Source organism: Mustela putorius, unplaced genomic scaffold (assembly GCF_011764305.1).
Source record: "Mustela putorius furo isolate JIRA1106 unplaced genomic scaffold, ASM1176430v1.1 tig00003909_pilon_pilon_pilon, whole genome shotgun sequence".
Lineage (NCBI taxonomy): Eukaryota > Metazoa > Chordata > Mammalia > Carnivora > Mustelidae > Mustela > Mustela putorius.
This window is the reverse complement of record NW_025422057.1, coordinates 41,614,955-41,642,328: the sequence shown is the minus strand read 5'-3', so window position 1 is coordinate 41,642,328 and position 27,374 is coordinate 41,614,955. Positions and strand designations below refer to the sequence as shown.

At 52.7% G+C, this 27,374-nt stretch overlaps 1 protein-coding gene across 1 annotated transcript; it reads right to left on the bottom strand.

Annotated features, from left to right (window-relative positions):
- Positions 1 to 7,191: 7,191 nt before the first annotated feature.
- On the bottom strand, positions 7,192 to 24,460 carry LOC101693255 (annexin A8). Its single transcript, XM_004765821.3, has 12 exons — positions 24,292 to 24,460; positions 19,040 to 19,130; positions 18,005 to 18,099; positions 16,709 to 16,822; positions 15,844 to 15,934; positions 15,023 to 15,102; positions 14,466 to 14,525; positions 13,839 to 13,932; positions 13,487 to 13,582; positions 11,759 to 11,817; positions 10,710 to 10,832; positions 7,192 to 7,992 (listed from the first exon to the last, which is right to left on the bottom strand). Exons 1-12 carry the CDS (start codon positions 24,310 to 24,312, stop codon positions 7,933 to 7,935), a joined length of 984 nt encoding a protein of 327 aa, XP_004765878.1. The 5' UTR covers positions 24,313 to 24,460; the 3' UTR covers positions 7,192 to 7,932.
- Positions 24,461 to 27,374: the final 2,914 nt, after the last annotated feature.

The window sequence follows — 27,374 nt, the reverse complement described above, 5'->3', positions numbered from 1 at the left end:
CAAAAAATGGAAAAATAAAAAAATAAAAAAAATTAAGAGTAAATCTCATAAAAGAAATACAAAATGTATATATTGAAAACCACATGACACTGTTAAAATAGAAGACCTAAATAAGTAGAAAGATATCTTATATTCATGGATTTGGAAGACTCGATATTGTTAAGATGACATTCTTACAAGTATGTTTATTGTCATATTACTTCCAAAAACAAAAGACCAAAAACACTCTAAATGTCCATTGAGCAAAGACTTGCATTCATCGTGTCCCTCGACAAGCACAGTCCTGGGCTGTACCAGACATTGATGTAAATCCACACAAAAATTTGCACACAAATGTTCCTAGCAGCTTTATCTGTATTATTTCTGTTGATGGATAATTTACAGTGAAATGCACAACTCTAAGGTTTTACAATTTGATATGTTTTGGCAAATTCACGCCTTTCCTGGAACCCCACCTTTGTAAGATTTAAAATATTTCTAATATCCTGGAAAGTTCCTCTGGGCCCTTTCCAATTTATCTCTGTCCCTTCAACCCACCCGTAAATCTCAGAGCAAGTACTAGTCTGATTTCTTTCACTGTAGATCAGTCTTCAGAGAAATGGAATCATGCACTATATGATCCTTTATGTTTGGCTTCTTTTGTTCAGGAACATGTAGCCGAGATTCTTCTGTGTTGTAATGTGCACCAACGGCTCATTTCCTTTTTAATTGCCTGCTAACATTTCCTTGCACGGATACACCACAATTTATTTATTCATTTTCCTGTTGATAGATGTTTGGATTGTTTCTTGTTTTGTCTTTTCTCAATAAAGCTTCTATGAACATAGCCACGTAAATCTTTTTCAAAGAGATGACTTTTCATTTCTTTTGGACAAAAAACTAAGAATGGAATGTCTGGATCATAGAGTAAGGCATATTATTAATTTATGAGAAATGACTAAATTTTTTTTCCTTTTTAAAAAAAGATTTTATTTATTTATTTTAGAGAGAGAGAGAGGGAGAACACGAGCAGGGAGAGGGGCAAAGGGAGAGAGAAAATCGCACGTTGAGCACGGAGCTGACAGTGCCGTGAGGGTGGGGGCTCAGGCCTCCGACCCTGAGTGAAATCCAGAGTCTGACGCTCAACTGACGCCCCCACTGATCTTTTTTCTAGAGTTTTCCATCATTTATTTCTCACAGCAAAATGGATGGGCCTATTTAAATTTTTTTTCAAGATTTTATTTATTTATTTGAGAGAGACCAAGAACAAGAAAGATCACAGAGGGAGAGGGAAGAGTAGAAGCCGACTCATTGCTGAGCAGAGAGCCTGATATGGGGCTCGATCCCAGGACCCTGAGATCATGGCCTGAGCTGAAGCCTGATGCTTAACTGACTGAGCTGTCCAGTGCCCCCCACTGAAAATTTTTAATAAGCATGCCATTTTCATGTGCATATTGGCCATTTGTATTTATTTCTTTGTGGAAGCATTTGCTCAAGTCTTTTGTCCATTTCTTAATTGGGCTTTTTATTATTGAGTTGTAAAAAATCTTTTCCCTCCAGCTTTATTATGATATGACTGACATATAACATTGTGTAAGTTCAAGGTGAACAGCCTGTTGATCTGATATTCTTACATGTTGCAAAATGATGACCACCGCGGGTTTAGCTAACACCTGCTTCACATCAGGTAATTACCAGTTCTTTCTTGTGGTGAGAACATTTAACATCCACTATCTAAGCAACTTTCAAGTATATAATACAATGTTGTTAATTATAATCACTGTGCTGTAGGAGATCCCCAGAACTTACTCTATTTCTACTTGGGGGAGTTTATACTTTTTGACCAAGACTTGTAGGAATTCTTAAACATCCTGGCATCAAATCCCTTATTAGGTATGTTTTGTGAATCCTTCTTCAATCTTTGATTTGTCTATTGATTTTCTTACTGGTGAAGTTTAAATTTTTGATAAGGTCTAATTTATTAATGATTTACATGGTAGTTTATGCTTTCTGTGTCTTATCGAAAAATGTTTTCCTATCCTAAGGTGGTTAAGATATTCTGTTTCATTCTGTAAGCTTTTAGGTGTATGACTTTGATCTCCTTCTGAATTTTTTTTAACCAGATGTGGATGTTACCTTTAATATTAAAAAAATAATGAATGAGAGGAAGACGTGTAGGGGAGTCAGTGGAAAGAGCTCTTGGGCGTTGGAGCCTGGGGTGTGGCTTGGGAGTGTCCAGTCAGATGGCCTTAGGCAGGTCACTCCTCAGGGAACAAAATGGGCCAAAGGGGTGTAGCAATGACCCACTGAGTGTCAGTACAGTAAATGTGTGTAATTATTTTAAAAAGATTTTATTTATTTATTTGAGAAAGAGAGAATGCACAAGCAGCAGGAGGGACAGAGGGAGGAGGTGGGAAGCAGACTCCCAGCTGAGCAGAGAGCCCCATGCGGAACTCGATCCCAGGACCCTGAGATCAGGACCTGAGGCCAAGGCAGATGCTTAACCAATGGAGTCACTGACCCAGGAGTCCCCAGGTAAGTGGTTTTTATTATTTATTTATTTATTTATTTGACACAGAGAGAGAGAGAGAGAGAGAGAGAGAGATCACAAGCAGGGAGAGAGGCAGACAGAGGGAGAGGGGGAAGCAGACTCCCCACCAAGCAGAGAAACCGATGCAGGGCTTGATTCCAGGACCCTGACACCATGACCTGAGCCAAAGGTAGAGGTTTGACCCACTGAGTCACCCAGGCACACCACCACCCCTCACCAACCCCCCGCCCCAGGTAAGTGTTTTCGCAATGTAATTGGAGCAAGCTGAGGCCACGCAGCACTACAGAGCTGGTGGGCAATAAAATGCCGACTTCCCGCACCCAGTGGTGAGGAGGGTCAGGGTCCTACCGCCACCGCCCCTCAAGCCTTCTCTACCTGGGCAGTGGGTGGCTGCCCCTAGGCTGACGGTTAACCCTGCAGCCACAAGAGGGCACTATGTGAGCAGGTTTCTAGGCCGGCTTGGCGCTGCCTGCAGCATGGATGCCCAGTTGGGTCCCTGCAGCAAAGGCGGTGGTAATGGCTCTTGAGGGGCAGCGGGGGTTGCGGGGGGGGGGGTGCTTTCTAAGTCCTGTATGGTCACATGGGGAGGTGGGGAGGAGGTCGGAGCGGGGCCTTCACCTGTGCTGTGGAAGGGCCCACCAGGGTGTTCCCTCCAAGCTGGGGGCCCCAGAATGGTACTGGATGAGAGCCAACAGCCAGCAAGGGGCTGGGAGAGGAACAAAGGTAGTCCCAGGCCAATGGGGCATCGTCACACAGGGCCCGCTTTGGTAGGGAGCTTGGACATGTACATGGGCCATGAAAATCCCTGGACCCTCACACGCAGGCCCAGGGCCCTCTAAGCAAGTTCAGCTCTGATTGTGCTAAGGTGGGAGGCGAGACAGTCAGCTTTGCTCCTCTCCACGGGGTCAAAGATGCGGTGGCCTTGGGCTACAGCAGATCTATAGTGGCCAGGCCAGCCTCCTCCTGGAGGAGTCGTCTTAGGACCATAGAAGACTAGGCTGGAGGGTTGTGGGATGGGTCTCCACGTGGGGCTTCCTTCCTCCAGACTCACGCAGGCAGACTCCTCTGCTGCAGTGTTGCCAGGAATCTTCTCCCTGGATCTCTCCCAGATACTCCCTGGCCTGACCCCTTAAAAGATTCCCTTGTCCCTGGAAATACTTGGAGCTTCTCCATCTCATAGCTTGAGTCTGCCCTGACTTGCCACCTGAAAACACCTTTATCTTGGACTCCCCCACCTCAGGAGGCCTGAGCATACCATTCCTATAATTTGAAGAAGGCCAGAGGCCCTGCTGTGTTTGTATTCCTCCCTTGGCCTGGATTGTGGTCCCCTGTCTACTCTACCTGAGAAGCACCTAGTCATCCTTCAAGGCTCTGCTCAAACATCACCTTCCATACAAAGCCGTCCCTAGTTAGCCCCGAGCTGGTGGCAGGTACAATGCGTGGGCATGGTAACAGAAGTGTTGGACAGGTGCTAAGCGCAGATCCATTTTCCTGTTTACTCCTTTGCTGAGATGATCCTGATTTTGCCCAAGCATTTAATCCTTAGTGAGGTGGCCCTTCCCCTGCTCAAGGATAAACCCGAAAAAGGCCAAGCCCCACAGTCTAGCCCTTGCCCTCCAGCAGCATAAAGTGATGCTGATGGGCACGGGTCTGCTTCTGGCCGTGTCTGCATGCCCCACTGGACTGGTGATTGGTGGTGAGGAGCGGCGAGCGTTTCCAAAGGGGCTCAGGCCGGGGTGGGTCCTGCTGGGTTTGTTTGTCATGCCACGTTAAGCCTGAAATAGGCCCACTCCCCCTTAGATCTTTCTGGGGCTGTTTTCAGTAGGGCTGGCTGAGTAGGCTTCCCTCTGAGGAGAGTCTGAGAGGTTGCGTGTCTTCTCAGAATGAGAGATGATGAAGGATGGGCTCAGGTGTCCTGGCTAGGTAGGTCTTCCATCCCCAAAGCCTGTCATCTTGTTTGCTTTTGTTCCTTCAAAAATATTCATCAGGGGCCTGCGGCACGATAGACACTGAATATTCAGGAATGAGTAAAACCAGGTTCTTGCTCTCCTGGTTCCCAGCCTTTTTGAGGAAGAGGCCCAAACAGGTAATTATCCTCTGGTGCCATAAGGGCATGGATTCTTCATAACTGAGAGACTTTTGAATTGCTCACAAGAGCTTCCCTTCTGGATAGTTTAAGTGGAAAAGGAATTTAGGAGCAGCCATTGGGTAACTCCCAGAATCCTGTGTCAGATGAAAATTTTGCCTCAAATAATGCCATAGGACGAACCCTGAACTCAGTGCACTAGAACAGGTCTTTCTTTGCAACCAGCTGGTGTTGTTCAGGGAGCAAGCAGGTCCAGTTTCTAAGTTATGAGGCATCTTGGATTTGAGAATAGAAAGGGCTTTTATGAGCATATAATCTTCTGTAGAGAGTTAGGAAACAATAGTTCTCATTATAGACCTGTGGTGAGGTTGCAAGCAGGTAACTCCTAGCGTCTCATTTTTCTCTTTTGCTGAATTCAAATGGAGCGGACTCCAAATTCTCTTTAAAGAGACAGGTGCATTAAAAGTAAAAAAGAAAAAAAAAAAAAGAAAAAAAATCCCAGAGCAATTGTAAAAGTACCTTAGGACTCTGTCTGTTTTATCAGAAATGCTCAAAAGTTTATTCCAGCAAAAAGGATTTGGAAGGGCTGAGGACACATTCAGTGTCCTGGCCTAGTCCCTCTGCCGGCCTGCGCCCCCATCCCCAGCCGCCACCTCAGCTAGACAGAAACCACCTCCCGGGGAGGCCACAGGACCACCCGTGCTGCTCTAGCTGTCACCCCAGGGAGAGAGAACCTCTCTGTAATCTCAGGAGATCTGCTCCTGCCCTCTGTGGCCAGAGGGAGCTCCATCAGCTCAGCCGAAATGAGGGATGAACTGCACGGTTCCGCTGAAACCCGCTCCCCTGCCGGGCACTAGCTGGACACAACAGAGTTTCCTGAGCTGTCTGCTTGGCTCCAGCTTTTCTGGAGGCTCCCATCTGGCCACCTCAGGCTAGCTTTGGGATGGACCTCAAGACAATCCTGTGCCCAGAGAGTGGGCATTCCAGAGGGATTACAGGGCAGAGAAATCCTCTAAGTTTTTTCTGAAGGCAGAAGGTGACTCAGGGACTCAGCATGAAAAGAAAGTTCAGGGCAGGACTTGAATTAAAAAAAAAAAAAAAAAGATTAAAGCATCAGGACCCCCTGAGAGGCTGGCCTGGGGCCACACAGGTTGCGCTAAGCACGCTCTGGGGGGGCGGGGCGGCCTCTGGGACCTTACTTCGGGCCCACCCACAGCTGCACTCATGGCTCAAGGATTCTACACCCGTTGTTCAAGTACTTAAACCACTTGTGGATTTAAGACAATGGCCTCTCATTCTTTGACCTTCTTCTTGTGGACAGCTGGGGACTGTGTCTGCTTCCCTCAAAGCTGGGCTGGCCTGTGATGTCTTTGACAGATAGGGCATGGTGAATGTGATCTATGTGCCTCTCGAGGTGCCTCCCAGAAGGCCATGCGGCACTGACCTGCCATGTACAGAGCCCCGTGACCCTCTGTGTACCGGGCAGGCTGCAAGTCGGAGCGCTGGAGGACAGTTCCAGCTGAGCCTAGCCTTCTAGCCCTTAGGGAAAGAAGCTTCCAGATGACTTCAGGATCCTGCCTTAGAGTTCTACCAACTCTTCGGGTCTTCCCCATAGAGCCCCCAGACTTGCTGTAGAAGAGTTGAGCTATCTGCGCTGGGCCCTGGCTGAATTTCCAACCTGCAGAACCCATGACCATCGTAAAATGATGGTTTTATACCAACTGTAGGGTGGTTTGAAATGCAGCAAGTAACCGGGACTGAATTCCTGCGTTGACAGTTGAGGGAACTGAGCTCAGAGGAAGAGAGGAAGTGATTAGGTCAGAGTCACACAGCCAGCACAGGGAAGAACTGGAGCCTACTTTTCACCTGTGTGAGCTCAGTGGGCCTGCTGTGCCATCTCTCGGATCTGCCTGACTCCTCAGGGTCATACTTCAAGAGGGAGTTTGCAAACTAGAACATGTTCAGAGGATGTAGCCCCAAACCAGGCTCTGGGAGGGACAGTTAAGGGACCGGGGAAGTTGAGCTTTGACAGAAGATGTCTTAGTGGAGTCTATGGGTCGTCTTCGGATAGGCGGGGAGGATGGGAAAAGATAGGCCCTGTGGCCCTAGATGGAGACTCGAGATCAGAGGCTGTGTGGGGCAGGGTTTGGCTCAGTTAAAGGAAGAGCTCTGTTGATCACTCCTGCTGGAAGAAGACGGGGCTGTCCAAGGAGGCTGGGAGTCCCCATTCCTGGGGGGCAGTCGAGGACATCTGGAACCCCCTGGATGGAAGCTATGAAACAAGCAAGCCACGGGTTGGAATAGGAACACAAGACTTTTTACCCCCCACGCCCCACATCTGAGAGATCAGGATTTAGGCGACAGGAAGGATCCTCATTTGCTCGATTGTCCCCAGGGTACAGAGGGCACAGTCTGATCAGTGTGTCCCCATGGGGAAATGTCCACCTGTGTGCTCAGGTTTGATTCATTCCCCCCCACCACCGCGAAGCTCTTTATAATAACATTTCTTTTATGAACACTGACAAATTAAATTGGTCCTGCTCTGATCACTTCTAGAAATCCAAAGACACTTAGCTTCAAGTGTACAAGATTTATTATTCTGGAAAGACCAGCAGAGGCATCTCTGCATCTTGGCATCGGGTCGGAATAAGAAATGCTCCATGCTTGTGTCAGGGAAGGAAAAAGCAGCTCCGCTGAGCAAGGACTGGGTAAGCCTGGGCTCCTTAGAGCTTAGTGCCCTTGGGTTGGGACATTGATGTGCAGCTTTCTCTGTAGGTAGAGAATTTTCATTCTGCCTATAGCCTAATGTTTTTAGATGAACGGATATTAGTGGCATCCCAGTCGGCCGGAATGCCTGTGTTTCTTTCTTGGCGGCTCACATGTGTGTGCCCTGAAACATAGGAGTTCTCCTAGCCTCCCTGTGACCTTTCAGGGAGGCTCATCTGCTAAGATGCTTGCTAAAATTCCTTATCCTCTGGTCTTTTCTCTGCAGGTCCTGATTTAGTAGATGGGGTGGGACTAGGTATCTGTGTGAGCGGGGCCCAGGTCACTTTGTGACCAGTCGAGCTCAGGAAAACTCATGGGTAGGGAAGAAGAAACAGCCTCTTGTGCCGAAGTGTTTATCTGGCCAGATGATGCTAGGGTTGGCCCTACGCTCATACCTGGACCTGACTTGAAAGCACCAGAAGCTGGGAGATAGAAGACTGAAAGGCAAGTTGGGGGTCCCTATCCCGCCATCCCCCCCATTGCACGGCCAAGGTTGAGCAGGCAGGGTCTGGTGGCTCCAGCTTCTTGGCCTTTGCTCTATCCTGGGCCTTCAGGAGTCGCTGCCCACCAAGTTCAGCAGGGCATTCTTGTAGTCGCCACTGGTATCTCCCTGAGGACAGGAGGGACAGGGAGTCACAAAAGGTATTTGCCAGTTGTGGTTATTACAACAGTCCTGCTCCTTGGGGTGAGGCCTGGCACGTCCCTCTGTAGTTCCTACGCTGCAGGCCCACACGATGCCTCCTGTCTTTCCTTGTTTGCCATCTGGGGATACTTCTTTGTATCGCCTTTTGATTCTCTTACTAACTACCAGGCAGCTTCATGTAGGAAATGGGTCACAGACACAGCTCTGCTCTGGAGCAAGGAAGGCATTTTGACGGCCCCCAGCCCCACTGGCTGCCCCAGGGCTCTGCCCCTTATTCCATTCAGGACCCCAAAGTGTCTAACTATTTGTTTATTTGACGTGACCGGTCATTTACTCAACACCTCCCGCTGCAGGTGGGAACTGCGGGGTGCCCAGTGGAGGCAGAGGGTGCAGTGGGCAGAGCCCGGCTTTGGGTCCACGCAGAACCTGGACCACGCCCTGACCCCGCGGCTGGGACGAGTCCTGTCACCACCTTGAGACTTCTCCTTGTCTGTCAGATGACACTGGTGCTGATATGAGCCTTGCTGAGATGTGGTGAGGCGTAAACAGCAGGAGAAGCATGGGCTTGCCCGCACAGTGGCTGGCTCACGTCGGGGTCAAGCGGCGTCTGTCTCCCAGTAGGATTGACCCCACGTGGCCATGGCTGAACCCCGTTTCTCTGGTCTACCATGCCCCCTTGCTGTCAGGCAGGTGCTGATAGGTCTGATTGGTTTAAAGTCTGCACACTGAGCCAGGGGAAACAGAGGAGGACATATCCCCCAACTCCCTTCTTCGGCGCTTGAGGAAAATGGGAGCAAGAGGCTGTGGTATTCATCAAGGCCACATGGCGAGTGATGGTGCTGGGCTGGTTCCCCTGTTCTATGCGCCGTAGCTGTTTATGCCTCATGGGAATCACCTAGTCCTTAGCTTTTAGTCAAATTTGCTTGTGCAATAATTTGGGCCTGAAATATTCTGGTAGATTTTCAACCACATTTTAAATGTATCCATTTCTTCCCTCCTTCCTTCCTTCCTTGCTTTCTTTCCACAATGTTGTAATACGGTATTTTTTTCCTGTGTTGTTTTGTGTTTTTTTAGAAAACTATTCATCTTGTCTATATTTTTAAAAGCGTGGGTATAGGGGCGCCTGGTGGCTTGGTGGGTTGAAGCCTCTGTCTTCGGCTCAGGTCATGATCCCAGGGTCCTGGGATCGAGTCCCGCATGGGGCTCTCTGCTCAGCAGGGAGCCTGCCTCCTTCTCTCTCTCTGCCTGCCTCTCTGCCTACTTGTGATCTCTGTCTGTCAAATGAATAAATAAAAAAATCTTAAACAAAAGCGTGGGTATAAAATTATACATAGGGCTTTTATAAATTTTCCATATGAATTTCAATGCAGGAGTTTTGAATGCTGGTATCACTGTTGGAAATCATTTTTGCTTTGATGACATCTATAGAGAGTGGTCTATACTAAAAAGGAAGTATTTGGCCATATAAGTCACAATTCCAACTCCGTTTTCTTAAGCGGCACCTGTAGGCAAAACCTAAAGAGGGTGGGCTTCTTGTGTGTCTAGACAGGGGACTCCATTATCAATTATACTGATCATGTGCTAAATAGCCTGCTAAGCCTTTCTCCACCGTGATTGGATCCACTCCACCACTTGGATCCTGGACGGATCCAAGTGACCCTTCTGTCTCAGTGTGGTTGTTCTTCTGAAGTCTGACTGTGCCTCTATCCAACTGTGGTGGTGGGAAGGTAGAGGAATCTCCGTGATGGCCACAGGAGCCATGGATGGGTGAAAAAATTCCTAACTCTCTGCCGGAACTGGGTGTTGGGAAAACCATCAGCAGCTTGGGCTGGTCTACGGATAGCCCTCCTGTCTTTTGACCAGAGTGGCTGGAAAGCCAAAAACAAAACAAAGAGAATTCTACCGTCCCTCACTCCCACCTACCCATTACCCCTTTCTGAAATGTCTTTAGGGAGAAATGTCTTTTTAACATATTGTGAGTTATGTGTTTATTGGAAATTGAGGCTGACAACAGACATTTGTAGAGTAACCAGACATGACCTAAGGGTCAATGAAGACTCAGGGATGGATGTACTTCTCGAGGTTCGACTTCTCTTAATGATATGGTCAAGGCCTCATTTGCATTAATTTCTAGAAGAACTATTTCTCTCAACAGTATGGCCTTGTGATGGTGTGAGGATCACTGTGTGTTTTCTCAGCTCTAGAACGTTCCTTGACTGGCATCTAGTTAGGTAACCTGCTGGAACCCATCTGATTTGTCTCCTTAAAATTGTGCTGCTTCATGATTTTGCTGAAGGGCTACTTCAGTCTGGATTTTAAAGGCTGCTGCCTGATTCCTACTGAACTATTCACTGTCATTGACATTCAGATATGGTCTCCTTGGCAAGGGTTCATTGTGTCCTTTCCAAAGGAGCAAGCGTAACTCGAATGCAAAGCCAACTCTGGGGGCCAAGTACAGGGGTTTCCATGGTCTGGTCCCTGTGCGTTCCCCCAAGCCCCCTCCAGGCCCTAGCCACACTGACCCCCTTGCTGAGCTCTATACATACTGTGTGGCTATGAATGCACGGGCGTGACTCTCACTGGGAAGGGATGGACACATGTTACGTAGGACTCTAGTCCCAGTATCCAGGTCTCCCAGTAATGTCTGCTTCAAACCGGGGGTAGAGTTGGGGACCCCGACTTACCACAATCATGCTGCTGAGGGTCTTGCCGTACATCTTTGTGAACTGACACTTGATGAGATTTAAGTCAATCTCACTTCTCGAAACGATGTTTCTTATGAGGGTCCCGTCGCTCGTCCCTGCTCCCTGGACAAGACACAGTAGTCAACAGTCACTGCCCGTATTTCTGGTGCAGCTCTGTGATGATGGACCAACCTGTGCCCTGGGGCCAGGGGGCTTTCACAGGGGCCCAGAGATGCGGGAATGAGCCTCTGCTTCAGAGGCCAAAGCACTGCGAGGGGTGCTTCAGTGACTCAGAGTTTCTGTTCCCTTCATCTCTTCTCCCTCACCCTTGTGTGTCTTTATTGGGAGCCCAATGCTTCAAAGTGACGTGTGTGTTTGGTTTGCCACATCAGCTTCTAGACACAGAATACTCACTGCTCTAAAAGTAAGACTTCTTCCGAGAGGAGCAATGCCAGGAAATTCAGCTTACCAGGCCAATTCTCAAGCAGGACCTTTCTGCCTACGTCCATCTTTGACTAGTCTCAGGTTAGACGGCACTCTAACTAACTCAGGTTAGGCCAAGGGAACTCCATGCTCCCTATCACTTCCTGGCCAGAGCACTTGGGGTTCTCACTTCCAGTGGTGTTAAGTGGGCACTGACTTCAGGCTCAGGGAATTCCTCTACCTTCCAGTTTGGTTCCAGGTGCCAGAAACTCCACCTACTACAGGAGGCTGGACTGGTTCTGCCAGTCACCAGCTGTGTGACCTTGACCCAAACCTTGGTTTCACCACCTCTAGCACTACAGTTATGACCTAGGTCTCCCAGGATTGCTGCAAGGAGTCGATGTAATGCACACCTGTGAAAACACCTGCTCAAATTCAGCCTTTGGGAGTTGGGGACTCCCCTCCCCAGACTCAGTTTACCCTTTGAGAGCTATAGCATTCTGATCACAAGAGGCTGGAATTAGAGAAGACACAGGTGTCGAAAGCAGCAGTGGCTCTGAGCGCCTTGGCTTGGCAGTGGCCGCTGAGTAGCCTGAGAACAAGGGGCACCAAAGATGAAGAGTTACCTTCAGGGCGTTGTAAAGTCGCTCTGCGAAGTAGCTGTGCAGGTTCCGGGTGCATTTCACTGGCAAACAGGAAAGCTCTGTTAAAACTTGAAGTTGTAGGTGGCATTGGTGTGTGTGTATTTATTTATGTCTTGCCTTGGATCTTAAGGGTGAGTGTCATGAAGTTTTTGGCCTATTTATTTATGTGTTGCCTAGTTCCAAAATGAGAGGCTTGGCATTGGGTGGGGTAGGACAGGGAAGGAAGCCTAGGTCACTGGGCACAGGTCTAAAGGCACAGATTGGGCAGCCAGAGGGTGAGGTGAAAATGTCCTGGGGTCTGCGCGGCTGGTCGCTCTGAGCATGGCTCTGTCCAGCCCCACCCCTGGGCTCTTACACTCCAGAACCAGCTTTGCCAGGCACCCAGCCACTCCATGGGACTCAGGGTGCCCACTTTACACCGCCACATATCAGGAAGGTTTCTGTGTTTGAGTTTCCACGTGACAGTGGGGCACAGCCCTGGAGCACTGGGGCACCCAGAGACATCTGGCCCAGAGAGGGGGCCCCTGTTTGCTTTCACAGATGCTTCTTCAGAGGCTCGGCACCTGGGTCAGGGAGCTCGGCACTTAAGCTCAGGGCAGCAGAAAGAGCGTGGGCTTTGTGTGAAGGAGGCAGGTGTTTGGCTCTTCCCTGATGGCATGGTATGACTTCATTCTTTGACTTGCCTGCTCCGCACTGTCCTCGTCTGTGGTGTGAATTGTGGGAGTGTTCAAGGGCAAGGGGGTAGGAAGCGCCCAGGGCAGGATGGCACTATGCACCTTTGCTTTTCCTCTCTGGAAGATTTATTCAGGAGGTTGTTAAATTCAGTGCAGGGGCTGACTTGCTGATCCTGGGGCAGGGGGATGCTGAGCTGCTTCAATATAGATGGTTTTTATCACAGCAGCCAAAGCCTGCCGGGGATGGTCAGATGTCCTAGTCCACTCTGAAAGACCTGGACATGTGGATCTCCCTGGGCTGCCCACCACAAAATGGGGAGAGCCCTGTGTGGAGGGGAGCACCCTAACTCTGGGGCCCTGTCCTTGGCTCCATCATGGATGGGAGGAGAGGAAAGTCTCCCTGCCTCTGGGCCCCCGCTCCTCACTGTGCAATGACTTCTTTCATGGTGGTCTTGGTTTTGTCTGGAACAGGTCCTCCTAAGTAGACCTGACATCATGCTGGAGGGAAGGTTCTCGGTGCTGCCCAGCATCAGACTATCAATCATTGAGTCTGGACTCCAACTACACATCATCATTTCTTTAGTGAGCCTCCGAGGCAGAGACCAGCACCTTGGCTAAGGTCCAGACAGGTGACTTTCTTTAGGGCTTTATGATCAGAGCCAGGATGTTCCCTGTGTGGCCACCGTGGGTGAGCACAGGCCCTGGGTCGGGCATAATCCTGCAAGTGCGCTCACACATTCACATCCTCACGTGTTCTCACCTGCACCATGCTCACACTCATGCTTGCACACGCAAACAGCACAGGGGTTATGGGGGCAGGACCCGGCTCACTGAAGACATGAGGGCAGGATAGTCCCAGGGTCCTGGGCTGAAGGGTACATGCGTGTCTGGCCTGGAGGTGGGGAGGGGGAGAGGGTCTATGGAAAGTGGACATAGGGACCCACTCATTTGCTCTTGCCACCCTGGGCGCTGCCCCCCTGCTGAGCCCAGTGGCTGTGGACACCTGTGGGTCTGAGTGCCAAGCCCTATGTCTTACCCACTGTGAGCATGGCCTCCTCCAAGGAACCATGGGTCTCACTCTGGATGCTGTCCTCAATGCTCTTGCCGGCAATTTTCTCATATTCCTCGAACACTGCAGAGAGACGATTTCTCTTGTGGGATATGCAGATCTCAGGGCGACACCCCCAGCATCTCAGATCCGAGACTGCACATCCATGTGTCACCCCGGACCTCCACTTGGTTGCCCGGGAAAGGGTCCAAGTCTCTCTGGCTCTCTCCCCAGCATCGCTACCAGATGAGGACGTACACTGGATGGCTCGCATGAAGGGACGGGCTGTGTGGCCAGGGCCCCCAGCTGGAGCCCGACAGTGCCTCCCCCACCCTGGTACCTCTCATCAGGTGTGTGGCACTGCGCGTGCACAGGATGGTGATGAATTTCATCTCATCCGTCCCATGAATCTTCTCGCCCGCCGCATACAGATCCTAGCATTTGGGCAGCCACAAGAAGCCAGTGAAGGAGAGCAAGGAGGTGATGGTCAGCCCCCATCTACCTACCAGGTCAGAATTCTCTTCTCTTGCTATCCCTGAGATGCTAAAATCCCTTCTGGGTATGGGGCCAGAAGCTGCTCTGGGAACTCCCCTGCCTCCCCCTGGGGCTTTGCTCTGCCGCTGTGCATCTCTAGCACTCTGCCAGCAGACCAAAGTATAGTGATCTGAATAGTCCCGTCTGGTCCGCAGGTTCGTGGGCTGTTCCTGCTAGAACAGCGCTTCAGTGGAGCCCTCCCAAGTCACTCCCTCCCTGTTCCTGACTCTCTCCAAACACTCTCACTTTCCTTCTGGAACCCCAGAGGGTAAAGTTCTGCAGAGAGCTGAGCTGGGTCCCAGCCTAGCCTAGTGTCAAAGAAAGCCTGCATGGACAGAGGGGCTGTGTAGGGCTTTCAGCCATCAGCCCCCAGCAGATGGGGCAGGTGGCCCACGGCGAGGTAGCTGCTGAGAGTGTATGTATGTAGCCTCACCTGTGCATCTTGGACGGCCTGTCCTGGGTCCACAAAGCCACTCACATCATCCCTGCTGCCCTAGGAACGGAAGGGGAGGCATGTAAGGCAGGCTAACCCAGCAGATTGACGGGGGCAGAGGGGAAAGCCTGGCGGGAGGGCAGGCAGGGCTCTACTGCTTTTTGGCCATGGGGAGTTTAACCGGTTAGTTACCCTCTCCAGGGCCAGATTTTGTTATCTATAAAGTGACAGTAGTAAGGGATGCCTCGTAGGGAGCTGGGGGATTCAGTGAGCTGAGATGAGCAGAGTGCCAGGCATGGGGCATGGTGGGTAGGACCTGCTGGGTGACAGGGTAGTCTCCTCCTGGTTCTGGGATGTCCCCTTGTGGCTGGGTCAGTGACATGTGGTGGTGAGAATCCTCCAGCCACGCTGAGAGCTATCCAAGGAGCCCGGTCACTGACCCTCTACCCAGGCCCTGACTTCACCCACCCCAGCAGCTCTCCCCAAGGACTGATCCTTGGAGCCCAGCTGTTGGGGTCCTTCAGGCAAGGGACTCCCAGGAGCCTGGACTCCGATACCTGTAGGAGGCACACCAGGATCCTCTCCAGGTAGCCGCTGGTGTCTCCTCGGATATCTTCCTCCAGGCTGGACCCATAGTCTGCGGGGGAAACAAGACCACAAGGCATGGACTGGCTTCCCTCCTTCCAGCCCGGGTTTCCCACACTTCTCCCAGTTCAAGCCGTCTGGTAGGGGCGAGTCATCGGAATGGACACACCGCCCGGGGGTCTGAGTGGCAGGGGCTCCACCACCTGGCGGTCATTCAGAAGGAGAACGTAACACAGGCTGCCAGCATAGATCGAAGCACAGAGCGAGGTCAGACTGAAAGACCCGCAGGGGACCACGGAGCTCGCTTTGTTTGTGGTTTGGCAAAGCCAGAATCTTCAGGCAGATTGTCTGTTGGGCAGACCACATGGATGCCAGGCTGGCCTCTGGTCAGCTTGCATCCTGAAGGCTCCACAACAGCCTGTGGTCCATAGCCCACACTGCAGCAGGGCCTGCCCCTTCCCCAGGGGCAACCTGTGCCTGGCCAGGAAGGAGCCAGCCCCATCCAGGGCTGACACAGCCTGAGACTCACAGTGCCATGCCCTCGAGGGGCAGAGAGTTTAGGGGTACATATCCCTCCCCCTGCAGCTTGCGGGCTTCAGGAGGCATAGAGACTATCAGATCACAGGACTGAGCACATAGCAGGTGCTCAGCACCCACGTGTAGAAAGGCCCAGAAAGGGTCTTTTCCAGTGAAGGCCCAGGGCACTGCTTGTCCCTCATCCCCTCTCAGGCTGCCAAAGCTTGTGGCCATTCCCAAGCAAGCCCTTATGTCCAGGCCCCGCATCCTCCCTTACCCTCCTCATAGGCCTTCATTATCTCCCGCAGCTGGTTCTTGGTCCGAGAAGCCAGGATTTCAATGATGACACCCTCTTTGGTCCCCAAGCCCTGTGGACAAAAACCTCTGTCTGCTGGAGAGCTCCGCCGGGCTTGCCTCTTCTGTCCCTACCCGGGCTTGCCTGCACTGTCCCTACCCTCCTCTGTCAAGAGGCGACAGGAAGAGCCTCAGGAAGAACTGGTCAGTGCTCTGCCCCCCTCTGATGGGGGCTTCTGCTGGAGGGTGTTACTGGGGGAAGTCGCCTGTGTTTGTCTCCAGGGGCGGATCCTGCGGGCAGGGGAGGCAATGGGAGAGTTCTGTCTCAGCTCTGCCCTCCACGCTGGGTGGTCTCTAGCACGTCACTCCACGTCGCCGAGCCTAGGGGTCCTCAACCGTCCTCTGGTAAGGAGCCGGCCCAGCCCAAAGGTGGATCGGAGACAACAGGTGGGAAAGGCCAGGCGTGCACGCCCAGTGAGTGTCCTTTCGATGGCGATGATTATAGTCGCTGGGCCCTGACTCCCTCCTCATTCTCTGCGAGTGCTAAAGGAACCATGGGGGTCACAAGAGGTGACTGCAGGAAGAGGACGAGGAAGAGGCTGCAGAGGTCGCCCTGTCATTCCCGCACACCTGGTGTGGCCCTGTCCTGAGAAGTGCTGGTTCTGGCTTCCTGGTGGCCGCATGACAGCAAAAGCTGGCCTTTCTGGGCGGCAGGCTGGGCCATTCCAAAGGGTGGTTCACCGGGAGCTTGGAGGTCCCAGTGCCAGGCTCTCTAGGGGAGCGCGTCCCCAGCTGTGGCCCCAGCCAGCCCTTGTAACATTCCTGCCACCCCCCACCACCCCGGCTACCTTCATGGCATCGTGCAGCTCCTTGGCTTCGAATCTGTATGGAGGGTACATGAGGGCCACGATGAGCCTCTCGAACTTGCCGCTCAGCTCCGACTGCAAGGTCTCAGTGAGATCCTAATGTGAGAAGAAGGAAGAGCAATGATCTGGACATTTGTCCTCCCAGGGGCAGGCAGCTGGGTGGCAGCCAGTCCTGGAGGCTCTGGAGAGCCTCTCGTAGGCTCTACTTTGAGCGGGAGCTGGGGTTTCGGGGGCCAACGGTGCAGCTTCTATGAGCAGCATTACCTTTACCTGTGAACTGGAGACCGTGTGGCTTCCGCCTTAAACCACTGCTTAGGGGACTGGTGGAGAGATGTGCGTGGCTCGACTCAGCTCTCACGGCCAGGCTGGGCACATTATAAGCCCGAAATATGTGTTTGTCATTGCTCACCATCAAATCCCGTCATAGCCCGTGGGCACTCAATAAATTCAGGAATGAATTAAAGAATCCATTTCATGTGGGTCTGCTTCTAAGGGCACCAGTCTCCACAAGGAGCCACAAGGCCATACCCTGCTGATCTGCACAGTATAGCCAAGGACCAAGGGCCTTGTTGGACCTGGATTTAAATCCCAACCTTCTTGCTTTATAGGCTCTGGGATCTTGGTAGAGCTTATTCTTAGAGCATGAATTTCCCTAATGATGAATGTAGGAAATAATGCACAGTTGTGAAAGTTAAGAGAAAGAAATTAAGGAAAAAAAAAAAAAAGAAAGAAAGGGAAGGAAGGAAGACAGGAAGAAAGAAAGACGCGCATTGACACCCCTTGGAATGTTTGGGCTTCATCATTCACCTTCTGACGTTCAATCTCCAAACTAAGGAGATGCAGCGACAGAAGCTTCTGGAAGCCGAGGCTACGTGTGCCTTTGTTTCTGTGTTGAGGTAGTACCCCCAGTGCCTGGCTCTATCCTAGGGTCGTGGAGGGAGGGAAATGAGAAAAAGGGTCCAGCGCATGTGTTCCCTGCCCCTGGAGCTCCCCTGAGGCAGAGGGAGCAGGCACAGACATGGGAGCTCTAATGTGAGAAGAGAGTGGACGGGTCCTAGGACAGAAAGTAGCCTGGCCGGCTCCTCTTAACTTTTATCCTTTTAACTTCAGATACACAATTAATAATATTTTTAGTTTAAGCATGCCCTCTGTGCCTCATGCTTTTAGAAGCTGGTCTCTAGCCGAAGGCCTGGTCCAGAACAAAGCTGCCTGCCAGGCGGTCTCTGGCCCCAGCAGCCCCCCTAGGCTCCCAAGGAAAGCCTCCTGTCCTCCTTTTACCTTGCCAAATTGCGCCTTGAAGGACTTGGCAATTTGCTGCCGCTGAGCGTTGCTTCTCTTCGTGAGCACATCGATGATGGCCTGCTCATTGGTCCCTGCAGGGGTGCACAGTGTGAACATTCCTATGGCCCCCAAGGGGGCTGAGGAGGAGGGCGAGAAGCTGCTGGGTGGCCAAGCAGTGGGCGCACAACGCATGGATAGCTCCCAGAACTGACAATGTTCATGGTGTAGATAGAACACCCAAGCAAAAATACATCCCTCCCTCCCCTGCCTCCCACCCACAAGGTGTTGGGGTGCTGCCTGAGGCCAGTCTCAGAGTGGTAGTGCTGAGGTCCCTCTGATCATCTGATCTGCCCTGGACATGCTCCGGGGCCTTTGGTGCTCAGATAGGAGGACCTTCTACCCTGTCCTCTCTCGGGCTGGTGGTGGCAGGGGCAAGTCAGGACTGAGGGCCCAGCAAACTGGGTCTGAGTCCTGGCCCAGCTGTCTCACTGCCCAGAGCATCTGCTCTCTCCTTTGGGAAGTGGGGGTAACAGCAGAGATCTCTCAGGAAACAGAGGTCATGAACGTGCCGTCAAGGTTCATCTAGGAAGGAGGGCAACCCCTTGCTTGCTTCAGGAATGTGCGTCCTAAACACTGGAAAGAGGCTGCCAGTGCCCAGCCCGAGCTGAGTGGGGAAGTCCAGCTCGGCCCTACAGGTCCAGGGTTCCCGAGGCCATTCTGAGTGCGAAAGCTCTGACAGGTGGGGTACAGTTGCCGACACAAGGAGGTGCAGGCACGCACAGCTGATGGTGACCCCTTCCCTCCCTCCTGACTCGGGGAGGCACAACTACTCTCCCTCTTCTCCAGCTGTGCGGGGCGGGGTGTAGACCAGCGCTGGGCTGGGAACACCCATGTGCTTCTCTGGGCTGGACTCCGTCTTGGGAGCCCAGGGTCCCCTGGCCACCCCCCTCCGGAGCTGTGGGGCTCGCGGTCTTGAGCAGAGTGGCCAGACCCCAGAGAGGCCTGTGGACAGGTCGGCAGACATCCACTTACCGATCCCCTTCATGGCTTTGTAGAGGGTCTCTGCGTCGGGGTCCGGGTTAAAGTGGGGGCTGCCCTTCACAGTAATCCCCTCCTGTTCCACCTGCAAAAGAGTCCAAGCTTGTTCCAAATGGGAAGGCTGGTGGGGGTGGGTGGGTGGGAGGCAGATCACCAGCCCATCACGGCGGAGGCTTGGGTCCCTCCTGCCCCAGCCTGGCATGGGTCTCCATGATGGTCTGCCTTGGATGAAGGGAGATAGGACTGTAGCTCCTGGATATGACAGTTACCAGCAGATATGTGTCGAGGAAGGGGTGCCTCGGTCCGCTTGGCACTGAGTTGCCCTATGCCTCTTCCACTTTGGGGCTGCGGAGGCCTGGGGGTGGGTGTGGAGGCCCTGTGTGGCCCTTAGCTGCATTGGCTAAGGGGAGGCCTGTCCTGTCAGCTCCAGCCTCAAGGAAGAAGGAGGGCCCCTCTGAGGAGGAGTGAGGCAGGACCGAGCTCGTCTGCGTCCAGGGCCACCGTGAGTGGGGGGAATCTCAGCCTTCAGCACCAGAGCCAGCCCTGTGGAGCTGGCATACATTGACCCTAGAAGGTGGCTGGAGCTCTGTCCGTGTGCAGACCCACTGCCCAGCCTTCAGTGTCAGGAGGAAGGAAGCACTGGGAGGAAGTCCTAGGGGAGGGGGCTGGCCCCAGAGAAGGCCAGCAGTGATTTTATTGGGGTGACAAGGCACAACAATGACCACGAGTGTGCTCCTGGTCACCTGGCTGTCTTCAGAAGGGTCCCACAGTTTTCCCCTGCCTCAGCCTCCTTGCCAGACCTGTCCCAGAATCTTTTGTGATAGGATTCCCATGGCTAGCGGGAGGTTCATAGAGGGTAACAGGAACTTGGGAGAAGGGGTGGGGACACTGCAGGGTGTGCGTACAGGGGTTATGAAGGAACACAAAGGGCAGGATGTCCTATGGGAGGTAGCTTTCTTGGGTTTAGGCAGGCTGCATCTAATCTCCTGGGGTGGGGTGGGCAGGGAGGTCTGTGACTCAAGCCAGGCCCTCAGAGGCGTCAGCTGGGTAGGGAAGCTACCGTTAAGTGAGAGTACTGTGAGAGACCATATCTGCCTGGCCTGGCTGTGAGGGTTTGCTGCTTCCCCTCTGGGCTCTGTGGCTGCCATGTCACCTCCATAGAATGGCTCTTTGATTAATAGGCTGACACCAGCCATAACCGCAGCTTGTAGGAAGAAGCCACAGAATCTTTCCTGTCCCCGCTCCCGCCCTGGGGTGTGGGCTGTGGATCAGGCCAAGCCTCTCCCCGCTGGCGTCATCTGAGGGCAAACAGCAGGCCCTGCCCACCCACACCCCAGAGCTCCCTCCAGTACCATCAACAGGCACTCCTGTCGGTGGGAAAGGGCCACATACCCCCAAACCACAGGGCAATGGGCGAGTAAGGACAGGCTTCGTGGAGCTGAATGTGCTGCTTTCAAAGTATGCAGACAAGGTTGGGAAGAGAAGTGTGGTTTGAGGTCAAGCTGCCTTCTTTCTGAGAAGTGGGTGTTCACAAGCAGGTAGAGACCCAACAGCCCAGAGCCTTTGCAAGTGCGCAGGCTCATGGAGGACCGAAGGTTAGGTTTAGAAAGAACGGCATGAGGCTCTGGAAATTGTGAAGTAAACACAATAACCAAAGTTCTTGGGCCCTTGATCTGAGCCAGATCTCTAATCCCAGAGCTTGCCTGAGGGCTCTTTAGCCTTGTGCCCTGTAGAATTTCTCGGATGAAAATAAGTGCTCTTTCTTAAGTATGTGCTTTTAGGAGGCTGGTAGAGGAGTGGAGGGAGATTGGAGATGGGCACTGAATTTGAAGAAGACTCAGAGATTCCTCAGTGGGAAGGAGTTTAGTCCCACCGTGTTTGGTCTCCCATGAAACTATTCACTTCCTCCTTCTGTCTGTCCTTCATCCACTCATCTGCTTTCCCACCTTCCCACCCACCAACCCACTCATTCATTCATCTACTCATCCATTCTCCCTCCAGATACTCAAAGGCCACATCCATCCATCTATCCAACCATTTATTCATTCATTTAATCACCATGTCCATGCTTCTATCCATCCTTACATCCATATAATCACCCGTCTAGCTATTCATTTAATCACATTTAATCCATCCATCCATCCATCCATCCATCCATCCTTCCTTCTATTCTTCAAGCTCTAATTAGATCCTGAAAATGCCTGGCAGATTGCCATCTGTGGGGCTATCTGTAGGGATAGTGCTTTTGAGTAAAAGGTGAAAGGTCTTTCTGTTCCCTTTGCTTGAATTTCAAATATCTGCTAGCACATTTTTCTATCTCATTTTTGAGCACCGTATTTCTCAGCAAGAAGTGTTAGAAATAATCCCTTGTGCAGATTCCACCCAGAAGAGCCTGTATGGTCCCAGAGGTGGCCTGGTTGTGTGCACTCATACACAGTATCCCTTGTTTGTGGAGTCGGAGCTGCCGTGACCACCCTTAGCCACTGAGCGGCTGTTTTATGCCAGACCTCTGTGTTCGATGCCTCCAGGGCCAGAAGTATGGTGCTCATACTCCTGGACCTCTCTAACCATGAATGCCTCATTTTACAGGCAAGGGAGCTGGGCTTAGAGTGCTTGTCAAGCTGATGTGGCTAGCAAGACCCACAGCCTGACTCAGAAGCTGAGCTCTGTCTACTTCCCCCTACTCTACTGATGACTCAACTTTTTCGGGACAGGGAATTTTCCCGGAAATCTTTACTGAAGGAAGCTTTGTCCACAGGAATCCAGGTGATCTGGGAGGGAGCGCGAGGTCTGGGGACCACCCATGAGGGGCTGTCTCCCTGCCCCCAGGCCAACACGTGGTGCTGGGCAGCAGAGACTGGCCAGACCATGGGACTGAGTCCCTGGGAGCAGCCCCTTTAGTGGGTCCGAGGTCGGCTCTGGGGGGAACGGTTGTCAACCCACTTCCCAGAGGGTTGTGATTTTTGAGGCATTGAGGAGCCTCAGTCTCTCTTCCTTCTCTGTGATTTTAGGGGATTAAAAAGTACAATTGTCTGGAATCAGACCCCTGAACATCAGCAGGGTGGGGGGTAGGGCACCAGATCTAACTATCTGAAAGGCCCCGCCTTTAGAGAACCTGCCGGGGCCCCATGCCCAGACTGGCTTGTCCAGACAGGAATATTTTCACTGAGAAGGTGACTCAGTCCTGCCCGTGACTCTGTCTGTGAGAGCTCGGTTCTGAGGAGCTGCCCCACCTTTGCCTTCCCCCGTCACGAGGCTGCCCTGGGGAACCTGCGACACAGAACTTCATTTCCGTAAGAGAGGCACAGACAGGTCCCTCTAGCTGATCTTTCATACCCTCACCCCTCAACACCCCTAGTCCTGGTCCTGGTCAGGCTGGGGGCCGAAGGACATCTGGTCCTTAGCCAGTCACAGGCGGGCTCTGCCTGTGGTCTTACTGCCCCAAGCCAGCTCTCCCGTAGGCTGTAGGCTGCCAAGGCCCCCAGTCTGGGCTCTGGAATTGGGCTGCTCTGATTCTAACCCAGACTCTACCACTTGCTCGTGCAGCAACCCTGGGCATCTGCTGAGGCTCCTTGTGCTTCCGTTCTTCATCTGTGAATAAAGACACTCTCGTCCATGTTGTAGAGGTGTTCCAAGGCTTAAGCAAGACACTTAGAAGTGAGATGCTTAGAGGAATGTCTGGCGCACAGTAGGTGCTCGGTGAGGGTCACCATTAACCTGCCAGGTGGGCCAGGTCCCTGCAAGGAGGCTTCTCCCTGCCTGGCTGGGTGGGGCCCCTGGTCCTCTGGGAGCAAGGCCCAGAATCAGGCCATCCAGGGCAGCAGCCTGTCCCTGTCCCTAGCTGCCTCTCTGTCCTGACTGTCCAGGCCTGGCATGTCTGAACCCATCAGCCCCTGGGTTGTGCCATTTGTGACAAAGAGATTTCCTGAAGCAGGATAAGGCTGGGTCATCCACTGTGGCTCACAAAGTGCCTGGAGGTGGGGGTAGAGATACCCCTGACTGCTTGCTGTGGGACCCAGAGGTCACTTGGTGTCTCTGAGACTCAGTGTCCTCATCCGTGAAAAGGGAAGAGCAGTCCTGATGTCCTGGGCTGCCTGGGGGATGAAATGAAGGAGTTGTGCCTGGCCAGAAGATGTCATCGACTTGTCATCTTTGTGTCTTTAGCTCATGAGGACGAGATGGCCTCGACTCAAACCCAGATGAAACACTCCCAAGAATCTGGTAGTTCAGCTGTGAGGTGGGAGACTTGGGGACAGTCCTCCAGAACTCTATAAAGCATAGGTTTCAGACACTCAAGGCCTCTGTAGGCCAGGTCCTCTTGCCCTCCCTCCTTTCTCCTCAATCTTGTTGAATAAACACCATGGATTCCTAGAAGACTGCCTGCCCTCCCATGTCCTAAGTTGTGGGCATCGATGAGATCTCCACCATCAGCCGATTTGATTGTGTTGCTCACCAGCTCAAGTGCCTTCAATGGCTCCCCACTGCTCTTAAGGTAAAGCCCAAGCCCCTTATCCTGCCATGTGAGGCTTTGTAGGAGCTGTCCTGCCTGCTTCTGTAGGTCTATCTCCCCTGATTCCTCTGCCCACCCCACCCCCCAGAGGGTCCTCAGGCCATGATGAGCTACTTCCCTCCAAAGCCAAGCTTCCCTACCCCCATCGCCCCCGGGCCTTTGCACATACTTTTCCCTCTGCAAGGAATAATCTGCCTGATTCTCCTCAAACACATGTGTGTGCACACATACCACATACATGCACATCTCACTCAAATATGACACCCCCTAGCTTTGAGCAGCCTAACACTTCCTGTTGCGGCTCTTCCTCTGGGCTCCCCATCCCCTCAGCTTCCTTAGGTGCATCTCAAGGTTCCTTTATCTGGGGGTGCCTGGGTGGCTCAGCTGGTTAAGTGTCTGCCTTTGGCTCAGGTCATGGTCTCCCAGTCCTTGGATTGAGCCCTGCCTTGGGCTCCCAGCTCACTGGAGAGTCGGCTTCTCTCTCCCCCTTGCCTCTCCCCCTGCTTGTGTTTTCTCTGTCTCTCTTTCAGATGAATAAATTAAAAAAAAAAATCTTTTAAGAAGAAAAGTTTCCTTTATCTGTCTCACTAGCTGTGAGCGCCTCTAGGGCTGGGACGGTTTCTTCTCTCTTCCCCCCTCAGTGGGTAGTCTGGTGCTTGGCCAGCAGATAGCATGCCTCTCTCCACCAGCACTCTGCAGGAACCCCACAGCCCGCCACGGCTTGCTCCCCACTTACCCAGGCTTTCCACCAGGCCATCTTGTTCTCTCGATTGTCTTTCCCAGGGAAATGAAGATCTACAAGTCGACCTTCCTTCTACTCGGGAGATCCCACAAAACTGGCTCCCACACAAGAAGCCAGGTCCTTGGGGCTGGGTGTTGGCTGTGGTGGCGAAAGTGGGGCCTCAGGCCCCACCCCTTCTCCTCTGGGCTCCGCCTGGCTCTGGGTCCCTCCCAGGGCTCCCTGGCCGCGCCCAGCCACCACCCGGAGCCCGCCTGTGGAATGCTGCCACTCACTGCCAGATGTCTGGGCTGAGGCTGTAATGTCAACTGGAAATTCTGAGTCTCAGCCTTTGACTGCCCCACTTAGTAACCACAGCCGTAGTTTCAGACTGTCTTTGCCGGACCTGAGCTGTAGAAAAAAGGGAAGGATACTATGTCTCCCTTTCTTTAATTGCACAGTTTCTACACCACTAACAGTGTCGTGGGGAGCTCGGCAGAGGACGTAAGTACGAGCAGCCTCCATTTTTGGGGGGTGTCTCTTAAGTCTGGAGACTTCTTTAATCCCTGAGACCCATCTGTCCCCTTTATTCTTTGCCTCAGCCCTCGGCAAGTGTGAGTTCTGCGTCCTGCAGGAAGAAACAGGCTCCAGCACTCAGATCATCTGCACGAGTCCCACTGCTCGGGAGAAGCAGAGCCGTCACCCACCAGTTCTCCGAGCCCCGCTCCACGCCTGCCCTGGGCGGGGTCCCGCAGAACGCCACAGCTGCCAGCCGAGGGAGGCGGACAGGGCCACTGGGAAGAGGTTAATTTTTTCCTCTCTGGAAGAAATTTTTTTTTTTAACTCTCCCTGGGTCCCCTGACTAGAATGTTCCACAGCAGACTTTCTCCATCCAACTCTTAACCTGCCCTTCAGGGGAAACACCAGTGCCTCAGGGACTACCCCTAGGTGCCTCCGTCGGGGGAGGCTGGGGCTTTGAGGACGCCCTGCCCTCTGAGTGACAGCTGGCTCCGTGCTGGTGTGATGGTTTTGTATTCAGGGAAACCTTTCAGAGTAACAGATACGGGTTTGTCTGGTTTCCTGACTCTGAGTCTAGTACTCTTTGCTCTGCACACACGGTGTCTCCAGGCTGTTCTTTCTGGAAGTACAGGCTGGGGTGGGTGGGGACAGAGCTGGGCCGGTCTGCAGGGCAGGGCAGGCACCGCCCAGAGCGGCCGGAGGACTAGGGATGACTACTAGAGAGAACTGTGGGATGCCATCTAAAGAGGGAGCGTTCAGCCTGCCTCTGGTCACATGGACTGAGAAAGGTCTACCCCCGACTTTGGATGCCCAGACTTCCCATTCTTCTTGGGAGTCCTTTGGTCATAAGCGAGGTGCCCTCCCTGGTGGGCCTTCTTGGGACTTCAACCAAGTCAACACCCATGTGCCTGTTAGGGGGTGTCCGTACCATGGCCTGGGCGTGTCTGGGTAGTAGGTACCCTCTGGGAGGCTGTGGTCAAAGTCTAGTTATGAGGATGACCTGAGATAGGGCTGGCATGGTAGGCCCTGAGCAGAGCCAGGAGAGCCATGCCAGGCACTGAGACCAGGACAGGCCACAGAGATTGATGCACCTGTGACCTGGCTCTCTGAGGGTCTGCGGTGCACAGTGACCCGGACAGGTCACCGGATGAGACCAAGCCCCAACAGCGTTTGTGCTCTCTCCTCAGGCTCTGTGCAGACTGCTCCAACAGCCAGAACCTCACCTTCTTTCCCCAGCCTGTCTCTTGCTCCCCTTCTGGGATATCCTGCACCCTTTGCTAGCCTTTTTAGTCTCGTGATTACCACCCTAACTGACCCCCAGGACTCCTTCCTGGACCCTCTGTTCTTCCCCTTCCTCATCAGTGGTTCTAAGCCTTGGCTGTCCTTTGGAATCAAGGATTTGATTCCAAGGACTTGGAATCAAGGATTTGGGCAACTACCACCCCAGAGATGAAAGTCCAGAGGCCCCATCTGCTCCTGCAGGGTCTCTGGGCTCAGCAGCCCCTTCCCTGGATCGCCCACTGGGGTCCCACATGCCATGGGCCTCTGGCCTCATGCCAACTCTGGAGCCTCTCACTACATTCTGCCCTTATGCCTGCTTTCCCCTCCTGAATGGCCTTTCCTCACTCCTGGGTAGATGTGGGCAGCTCTCTGAGCCCTGCTGAGTGAGCCCCGGGCCTGGGGGTCAGAGAATGGACAGTGGGCTCCTCCCTGGGGTCCCTGTCTGAATTTTCTGGGAGAGCTCCCCATGGAGGAAATCATCATAGCTTGTCCTTGCCACAACCCGGGCAGACAGTGTGAAGACCACACCTAGGCACAAGGCTGGCCAAAGCTGCCCCAGTGCACTGGGGGTGCTCCTAGCTAGGCTGAGCTGGACTTCTCTTGAGTAATATTATGATCTTGGGGTGCCAAGATCCTCTGCCCCATATTTCATTCATGGCTCAAGGGTGACAGGAGCTGCCGTGCTCCCACTCAGCTGAGTGTGGACGTGGGAGGGTACCGTGTAGACATGGATGACATGGGAGCAACAGACTCGGAATGAAGGCAACACAAGCAGAGGGCGGCTTTCTCTGGAAGGGCGTGTGGGGCCGAGGAAGGTGTTTTTAAGGAAGGAGGGGGATTGAATGTGTTTAGTGCTCTTGGAGTGCAGAGAAGGATGAAGATGCAGGAGAGGGAACAGAACAGGGACACCAGTTCCATAAGATGCAGGTAGGGAATAGGAGCTAGGGTATGAGCAGAGACTCTGGCATTAGTCAGGAAGGAAAACCCAAAGCCCAACTCCAACCCTCTATTGTGAAATTTGAGGGAAATGGGCAGGGAATGGGGGCATGTCAGGAAAGAAAGGGCTTTGTTTCCACTGCTCTGAGGTGGTATTTGTCTGGAGACGATTAGGGGTGCTGAGTGTGGGGTGAGGTAGTGAGGTCAGAGGCAGGTGGTTTGAAATTGTCATTGTGGTGAAAATTAACCTATGGCAGGTATCCCTTTTGAGTATTGATCCCAGAGTTGGAGTCCCCCTGACGGGTCAGGCCTGAGTGAAGACCCCCTTGGTCCAGGAACATGGGACTTGTTTTAAGCAGCTGCGT